Here is a 9,673-nt window from a genome sequence, read left to right as displayed (position 1 = left end):
CACGATCAGCATCAGGTGCAGTCCGTTGGTCGACTGAGATGTCGATCGGTGCGGTGCCGGTTGAAATATGCGCCACGCTGCGTCCTTCTCCGCGTCGCACACTCCACCGTCGCCGTGGACGTCGCGCTGTGCGCACACCTCGCTCGTAACGTGCTCCACTCCTTCCCCCCCCTTCCCCCCTGCCCTCGCCGTCACGTTTCGCTCTCGGCGCTGAGCTAATGCGCGATCGCCACAGTCGAGAACTTCCATTGCGGGGCTACGGAACGCTTGTTTGTCTGTTGGTATTTGGCAGATTTTTAACAATGCCCAACAAAGCCGGTGAACAGATGCCGGTTTCGGGGACAGATTACCGTTATCAGATCTGCAGCAGCTGCCTTCATTTGAAGTGGAACCATGTTTTGGGGACCTCTCCTACACGTCAAGATTGAAGTCAGTTTAGCCGGAATTTGAATTGATCGTTGGCTTCGATCTGCTTTATTGAAGTAAGAAATTGCACACTCGCCCTGTCGGGTCTCTCGACCTCTCTCCCTCTCTGTACCGATGCAGGGGACTCAGAGATGAGGAACATACAGTTGCTTTGGCATGGAATAACGCTATCAGTACTGATATAAGTCTAAGCATCGCAGCTGGGAATCGTAAGCTATAGGAACATATGTACATTGGCAGGGGGAAAAAAATCGTCCACCACACTCAGGCGTATCCCTTCAGGTGCCGGTAGGCAACGAACGCGTCCACACCGTAGACCATACCGACGATACCGCCCATGTACTGCGAAGGAGGGAGAGAAGAGCGCAAAAACGTTAATGCATCGGGGATCCAATGACAGATGGAAGGACATATCGGTAGGCAAAAATAAATGAAAAGGCTCCTCACATAGACTGCCGTCATCGCCGGGTAGGCACTGTGAATGCCGCCGGTGTTGTTGAAGATCAGGAACTTGGGGTACAGGAACACATTGACGGCAAAGCCGAGGTACGAGGCCGCACTGAGGTACATCGCGCAGCCCAGCCCGTTGTAGACGACTTCCTGTTGTGGGGAGATCGGTGTTCGGAGTGTTCGGTTTGGGCCATTAGAGATAGAGTAGAGCGTGGTGGGTTTTTGCTCCATTAAGGTGCAGAGGGTCAACACTTACGAAGATCGATTGGCGCACGAGATGGAAGGTCCGCGCGGAGACGGCGTAGCACAGCAGCAGGATGGTGGTGGTGAGCAGGAAGGCGGAGCAGGTCGTGAGGAACCCGAGGAACGCCTCGCCGATGTCCTTGGCCGTGTCGAGCCCGAACTGGATCAGCATCGTCTGGCAGAACCAGCCGAGCACGAGCTCGAAGCACTTCAGGATGCCGTTCTTGGTGAGGAAGAACTGCAGATTGATGCACGTGCACACCCGGCAGCACCCGATCCGGATGCCGCTGTTCTGCTGCTCGTTCAGGTGACCGCCCCGCCCGACCTGGCCCCCGCCCGCTCCCGCCGGCATCCGTATCACGGTCGGCGGCATCACACAACACTCCGAAAGCACTTCAGCACCAAACTTCGACACACCACAACTCGCAAGACGATCCGTACACGCCGCCGGCTCACTGAAGACTGTCTTCACGCCGGTTCTTCGGAGGTTTCTTCCCTCTCGGGGTCGGCGCAGGAGGTCTGTGACACCACCAACACGTCGAACAGGGTCGTCTGCACGGGGCCACGAAAATAGAACACACCTCATCCGTCTCGTCTTCGGGGAGCGCTAAAACATTTAGAGCGAAAGACGCCCGATGAGTTATGATGCGACGAAAGTCGACAAGCATGATGCGCACAGTGGGACGTACGCGCAACAGAAATGGGTTTACAATAAAGCGGAAATTTGTACCGGGGTTACATTGATCTCGCTCTCGGCTGAACGATATTGAAAATATTGTCTTACGGTCACAATGACTCTTTTCGGAGAGAGGTCTCATCCCAATGGAAAATGTTGGGACACTTAAAAAAAATTAAAAAAAAACCATTTATTTCGCTAAAATATTTCTTTACATTCTTAGGACCCTGTGAAGGGACAACGCAGGTCCTACCATCAATAAATACATTTTCTTGGTCCATGTCGAACTATTTTTTGTACAATCTCTTTGATTTATTTTAATTAATTTTTATAATTTTGTTGTACTATTTCTTGAATTTTATCTGAATTATTATTGTTCAGTTCAGTGTTAAGCTACATCCCTTTTTCGTTCAACTTCTTTTATATTTTTTTTTGTATTTTTCTGAACTTATATGATTTATATTTCAATTTTAAAGTCTGCTTTATGCTAACCAATATAATGTGGAATGAAACATCCACTCGTCAAACCTTCTGCCATACAACTTTGTGGTCAAAGGCACTCGACCGGGTGAAAGAATGAAAACCGCAGGGTTTTGAGTATCACTGTCTTATGGAATAAAATAAGATATTATATATTTTAGTTTTTCCTTGTTTGTTCACTATTTTTTAACATAACCATCTAATTTTTATAGATGAAACTCAGTTTTGCTAACATAAACAAAACAAGGGTGTACAAATATGTCAAGATGCATTCTTTAAAAGTTATACAGTGAGGTTTATACAATATCGGGAAATTGATGAAAGATGCAACCTATTAAAATATGTCGTTATTGTAACATTTAAATTAAAAAAAAACTCTTGTATTTTGTCAAAAAAACACTCTTGTATTTTGTTTCATCAAGTGACGTTGTAAGATTTGTGATTTATTACATTGTTTTCTGCCTTACCTGTGATGAGGTTTTTTGTTTTGTGTGAAAATGTTTTCGAACCGTTATTCAGTGGGACGGGGAATAGATTGTCACATTCTGTTACAATATTACAGTTGCGAAATTCAGTTCCAAACAGAGAAAAAACAATTGTGTAACTTCTTTATTTGAACGTCAACATTTCTGGACTCAATACTAATATGTGAATTTAAAAAAAATAATTTTACAATAAGCCACGAATTTGTCAGCAACTGTTTCACTGTGCCACGGTGCTAGAGAGGAAAGAAAATGTATCTCCGAAGATCTTCGCGGGGGGCTGAGCGACAGCAGGTGAGCAGATGGGAAGAAGAGCGAGACAGGGAGAGAACTGCAGCGTGAACTGGTGCGTCACACATATGAATGTTTTCCGACCGGGGCTGAACACGTGCGGCGGCATTTTCCCGGTGCGTTGTTTTGAACGATCGGCGAAAGATTGTCTCCAGCACATCTTCCCCCTGCCTCTGTGTTCTCTTCCCCTGTTGCGATCATCTGCAGCGCATGCCGTTGCATGCCACACATGTGTGTCTAGCCATCGACAGACGCAAACACTCGGGGTTGCATTGCCGGCTGGAAAGGCAGACGGCATTTTCCTCCCAGTCAATAACACTAACAAAAAAAAACCATCCCGTAAGAAACCCTGGTGGAGTTTATTTATTTATAACCGATTTTTTCCCCAGTTTTTGTTTTCTTTCTCGAGATGAACCGTTGAGGAACATCCGACCGGAAGATGCAGGAGATGCATTTTCCTTCCGCTCGTCTGCCTTTCTGCGTCCGACCAGCGCAATGTTTTCTTTTCCGGTGCATGCGAATGGTCACATATGGAACGCATTTCTGACGGATTTCAAAATCTCGGTGATGGGTTGTTCTTTTTCATGAATCATCGTGAAGCACACACCCAAACAAAAGCTACACACGTTCATACATCAAAAAAGTTACTCTTTATTTAACTTCTCCCAATCGCCCGATTTTTTTTTTCGGTTTGTGCGAAAAAGTGAGCGGTACACTTCGTGCTCGTCACTGGCTTTTTGTAACATTATACGAGAACAGTATGAGATAAAAAAAACACGTAATGTAAATAAATTAAACGAAGAACGAAACAATTTCAAGTACCAAATGTGTGAAAGGAAAACGGGAAAAGGGGAATTTTGTTAATATAAATAGAAATAGTACCGGTTGCAATATACGACAACCGTGGAACATCGAAGCATCGCAGAATTGTAGCAAATGCGAATATAAAAGGAAAGTACTAGAGATGGAACACTAGACGCAGAAGCACCCTTCAGTAGGTTACACGTGATACACGTACGTTTGCAGCCAAGAACTAACGGTTTTCTCGGCGCAGTTGAGAGGTCGCTACGGGGGGAAAAAAGGCCTCAAGTGTTCCAACGGAGTTGGGAAAGAAGGGAAGAGAGATGGTGGTGAAGAAGGCAACAACGGTAAGGGTGAGATTTGGTCGATGACCTTGAACGAAAGGGCCCCGAAATCAGGCGTAAGCGGCACACGGAACGCGGAGGGTAGGAAGGCACACTGACACAAGGACACACACACATATACTCGATACACATCAACACGGAGGCCACAGCAGGCCCGGACTCCCGATCCCGATCGCCCGAAGCCCCGGACATGCCGTTTCCCTTATTTCCCCTTCGTCTGTTTCATATCCTTTTTTTGTCTCCATTTTCTTTTCGACTCGACTGTTTTTTTTATGGTTTTTTGGAGAAGGATGGAGTTTTGGTGTGGTGGGTGCTGGGGGGATAGGTGGGGTGGGATGTTTTTAAGGGGTGCACGGTGAGTTGGCGTTCGAGGAAGACTGGAGGACGACTGGCGTTGGTCAGCTGGTCAAGGTGGCCACACTTAGATGCCTCGGTAGGAACGTTGCGCCAGGAGGGCGCTGAAGAGGTAGAGCGAGGACACGATCAGTCCCAGGATCTGCGGGAGAAGAAAAGGGGATTGTTTAGAGTAAGCGTAACTAGAGTTGGGATTCCGATTCTGCATTCTGAATGACTTTTTGCTTCGAGTTTGATATTGATGAAGCTCAGAATAAGAGAGATATACGAATCCCCAAATATTCAAGAATCTTTGAAAAAGATATTTTTGTAGCTCAAAGAATAATAAGTGACAACGTCCTATTCTCTCAAATCGAAATGATTCTTTGCAGCTATTTTAAGATTGATGAAGCATAGAATGGGAGATTTATAAATCCAACAGATTCATGACTTTTTGAATAAAAGATTCTTGAAGCCCAAAGAACGAGGAAGAATAGATGTAGGGCTCCTTTTGTCTAAAATCTATATTACTCTTTGCTTTGATTTTGATATTTACGAAATCTGGGATGAGAGAAATTGACGAATCCCAAAGGTTCAAGAATCGTCGAAAAAGAGATTCTTGTAGCTCACAGAAGAATAAGTCTTTAAGCCCAAAGAATGAGGAACAATAGATGTAGGGCTCCTTTTTGTCTAAAATCTAAATTACGATTTGCTTCGACATTGAGATCCTTGAAGTTTAGAACGGGAGAGATGTAGGACCCCAAAATATTTACGAAATTTTGAGTGAGAGATTCTTGAAGCTCAAAAATGCATGAAGATTAAGCAAAGACTCCTATTTTTCTGTCGCTGGATCCTTGTACATATAGGAAGTGTTAAAGACAATCTGTCTATAACAGGAAGCATAGATATCCAAGAGAGATTAATTAAGATTCATGGAAGTTTCCTAAGTTAAGTCATTGGATTAATCGGATTTTCCGAATCTTGAAAGATTCATGAATCAAATGGATTCAATCTTGGGTGAAAGATTCATATTAATGAGTCTCGCTTGAAAGGTTCATAAGATACTAGGGGGAACCTACCGAGGCGGCCATGTAGGCGTCCTTCATCGCCCGGTAGTAGCGCCCGTTGGTGACGTCCACCAGCAGGATGATGGACGCGATGAGGTAGAGCAGGAAGGCGATGGTGTGGTAGATCAGCTCGTAGATCGTCTTCGAGATGATGCCGCCGGTGCTGAGCGAGACCAGGCAGGAGGCGAGCAGGCAGAACGTCCCGATCAGGAAGGCGACCGCCATCAGCAGGAAGAACAGCTCGGGGGAAGCGGCCAGTCCCGAGCTCGGGTAGTGCCGGATGTAGTACGCCACGATGCCAACATTGACGGCGCCGATGATCTGCAAGGAACCGGGTTGCGTCAGCAAAAACAAACGAATGGACGATCACTTCCGGTTGAACCGGTTCGCTTAGCCGAGGCACGTACCAGCTGGGCGAGCTTGAGCAGACCGGGCGTGGTGCGGAGGTAGCCTGTGTTCAGCACGACGTGCGACGTGCTGGTGGTGGTGGTGGTTGTCCGCGTGATCACGACGGAGTGCGACATGGTGCCGGATGTACCCTTCCTCACGTTTCACCTGACCTCAAAACCGCGAGCTTTGGTTCGTGTCTTCGGAACGGTCCGGAAAAGCCTCCGGTCGAAGTCTTATGAGTTGTAGCTTTCAGCTGAATGCACTTCCTCCTGTTGCAGCTTGCGGAAAGAGGGTTAAACAATTCAAATAAGTTAAATAAATGACAACGTTTCGATAAACTGTTGTTTGAACCACGAAGGAAAATGAACTAGAGAATCGTAGGCCCTAAAAGGGATTTTATACGATTTTAACTTTCACTCAACAGCAACGGTCAAACATTCATTTCGCTCATATGAAATCCAACTTAAGTTGTCTAAACGCGAAATAAGCAACCCATTTTGTGGAACTTAAATGTCACTTCATTTTATTTCACAACAATGAAATTAGTTTTGAGAACTTGCTTTAGAAGGAGTCAACAGTATAAATCTATTTAAAATGGTCATTAAACGAAATAAACAGAGTCGTTTTATTGGATTTATGCTCTTTCGCATGATCATCAATACTAAATGATAATTATTATTAATTTTAGAGATGCAATTATATATCTCATTTACAATTCTGCATAGTTTGTTTACCGGCTCATCATTGCCAGTTGACAGTTAACATACGTTTTTTGTTGTGAGTCATGCTTTTGAATTTGGAATCTTTCAGTTAACTGAAATGAAGTTCCCGATAAATGAAAGTTGCTGTCTTCTATATGCACTTTAAAACATACACAATTTAGCAATAACTGGAGACTAAAACCAAACAATTAAAAATATGCAGACAATTGCTTTAAAAAGCATAACAACTAGCACGGAAACTTCCAAGGAGAAATAATATTACAAAACATGAGCAAATTACTTGTAAAATTACTGATAAAAGTTACCATATAAGTACTAAATTATCAAGAGTGAATAATTTACGATAAATACTTTATCCGATTATGAATAAAAAATACAAACATAACAGTAAATACTAAATTTTATTAAACATGTTGATACTTCAGAGCAATAAGGACCGCGTACTGCATAAAAAGCTACAATTATTCGATAATAAAATACAGAAAACCATAGGAAATGTGCCACTGCGGTTTAGCAATAAGCTAATTTACTTCTTTTTCTTTCAACCGAAGATGTTTTAAAAAACTTTCTTTTAACGCTTGGGTTTTGAAAAGTTTTCCTAGGTATTGAAATAATATTAGTAAAAGCATAGGAAATATAGAATCATTTACTGCCCCAACTGTAAACGAACACATTATAATCTCAGAGGAAAACAATGAATGAATCCTGTATAATTTAACAAAAATGTACTATGTAACGAGATTGTTTACTAATAAATCATTTAATAATAATAATCATGATGCGAAAGAACCACTTCATTTGAATTCCACCATCAATTAGAGACGTTAAGATGTTTTCCTGACCGAAGTTCCGAAGGAAACCCTTTTACGAGGAGGAAAATCCGAACTCCGGAAAGTTATTTTTGAGCAGCGCTACGTGCAGAACCCACCCCGTTCTGTGTTTCTTCTGCGTGGAGGCGTCTCCACGAGCTGGGATCAGTTTTCAAATGCAACATGAACCGCCACCGTTTCTCCCACGAGTCATTCTTCATCTCCTCCCCCCTCCCCCATTGCAACCCCCTGGCAGTAACGAAGTCGCGATAGGGCGATGAGCTCATCGAAGCGTTGAATTTAAAGCCACCAACAAACAATCGCAACGCGCCGGTAGTCGGACGGGGAGGGCGTGGAAAGCTAGAGGGGGGGGGGGGAGGGCGTGGGGAACGAATCGAAAAAAATATATATATATATTGGGAAGAAAAACAAATCTATCAAACACACGCAACGGAACGCAAACAGATTGGAAGCGCCAACTTGTAAGCGAGAGGGAATCAAATACTTGTGCATGTGAAGTGGGTGACGCGTCACCCGACGCTGGGTGTGGATGACCTAAACCAGGAGTCGACAAATTTCCGGCCAGCCAACTGATTTTAACCGGCCCTTGATAAAATATTTGTTCTTCATACAAAAAACCCATCTCAAATCTTATCGGTTTTTGTCATGATATCAGTTTGGATGTTTTCCCAAAATGAAGATTAAAATTGTTGCACGATTTATTCAATACGTGTGACTTTCTCTTATACGTTTTGTTTGACTTTTAATTTCGTATTTGTACTATTGGTCGATCTAAAATTTCGTAGCTTTGTGAGTCTTGTCCTCAAAATCCACCGGCCGTAACTCGTTTACTTTACATCCAAAATAGCTACGTTCAAGGAATACAATTTTACTTAAAATTATTTTAAAGAAATAAAATAATCCTCGTAATACTTATCAAAGCTCAGTTATTTTAGTTACTCAGAGAGTACGCTAGTAACAGTATAAACAGTATACAATAAACCAAAATGTATATGTTGATCAAACTTCAACGAAGATAAGTAGGAAAATGATTAAAAAAGTTCATCGATAAAATATTAAATATATTAGTTTATACTACTTTTTAAGTAACTTTACTATTTAGGAAGTTGTTACTCTGTTCAACAGGGTTGAGTATTAAATTGAAAACATTAAAACATCGTTCCAGGTATCCGCCACGCACTTTTAGTTTCTCTTTAATCAATCTGGCCCTCCTTGGAAAACGTGTGCCGACCCCTGGTTTAACCTTCCAACCTGCCCGGCAAAAAGTGAAACCAGTTTGGTGAGGAGGAAGTGGGTGGGGGGGGAGGTGCGCGCCAGTCTTGATCTAAATGGCCGAATCGTGTACGCATGCATGTTTGCCCGCCTTCGTTGAACGTCGACGCTGCATAACAGAGGTTTGCACCCGCGCAAGGGCATCCCGGCGATTCGGATGCGTTGCCTCCTCCACCACCCACCAGCCCGGCCAGACCCTTAACAAATTTAGGTCACCACTCGAGCAGAACGGCGTGCTCGTGTGCGCACCCACCACAGCGTCTCTGTTGTGGATTGATATTTTTGGAAGCTCATCGAGAGCAACGAAAGGGAAAACAAAATGCAGCCAACTCATAAACACGCGCGTGTGGGCGTGGGTGGGAGCAAGTGGGGGATTTTCCCGGCCGTGTCATCGCTTTCCAAGCGTTCCAAGAAACGATGACGACAGACCACACCCGTCGCAACGCCGATGGAAGCGAACTTCAAGGAGCGGGAACAGGGTGTTCGTGGAGATCGTGATCGAGCGATATGCTCGAAAAAGTGGAAGTCCTTCAGGGTGCCCCTGGAAGGAACAAGGCTGTGCCGTGGGGCTATTGTTTATCTGCGTGCGTGATGCGATGTTCCGGTTTGAGCGACGACTCCTTTTAAGGGCAAACCGTGTCAAGGATATACAGGGTTTGCCACCTATGTTACCCACCGCTCTAACTCACCGAAGATTGAAATAGCTCATTAACTGTTGTCTCTAAAGCAGCTTGTTTTGAAATAACTCAACGCATTCTGTCTCTAATTCATCTCACTTCGCCTCTAACTCATCTGATTTTGTCTCGAATTCTGTCTCTAACTCATCTTACTTTGCCTCTAACTCATCTGATTTTGTCTCGAATTCT

At 44.1% G+C, this 9,673-nt stretch overlaps 2 protein-coding genes across 2 annotated transcripts; both read right to left on the bottom strand.

Moving 5' to 3' along the window:
* Nucleotides 1–690: 690 nt before the first annotated feature.
* LOC131269276 (protein singles bar) lies at nucleotides 691–1,492 on the bottom strand. The gene is made up of 3 exons (XM_058271623.1): nucleotides 1,133–1,492; nucleotides 874–1,026; nucleotides 691–768 (listed from the first exon to the last, which is right to left on the bottom strand). The coding sequence occupies exons 1-3, from the start codon at nucleotides 1,490–1,492 to the stop codon at nucleotides 691–693; spliced, it is 591 nt and encodes a 196-aa protein (XP_058127606.1).
* Nucleotides 1,493–4,555: 3,063 nt separating this feature from the next.
* Nucleotides 4,556–6,163, bottom strand: LOC131269265 (uncharacterized). Its single transcript, XM_058271612.1, has 3 exons — nucleotides 6,001–6,163; nucleotides 5,606–5,914; nucleotides 4,556–4,689 (listed from the first exon to the last, which is right to left on the bottom strand). Exons 1-3 carry the CDS (start codon nucleotides 6,115–6,117, stop codon nucleotides 4,615–4,617), a joined length of 501 nt encoding a protein of 166 aa, XP_058127595.1. The 5' UTR covers nucleotides 6,118–6,163; the 3' UTR covers nucleotides 4,556–4,614.
* Between the last annotated feature and the right edge of the window lie 3,510 nt (nucleotides 6,164–9,673).

This window comes from Anopheles coustani, chromosome X, assembly GCF_943734705.1.
Source record: "Anopheles coustani chromosome X, idAnoCousDA_361_x.2, whole genome shotgun sequence".
Taxonomy (NCBI): domain Eukaryota; kingdom Metazoa; phylum Arthropoda; class Insecta; order Diptera; family Culicidae; genus Anopheles; species Anopheles coustani.
This window is presented reverse-complemented; position numbering and strand designations above follow the sequence as displayed.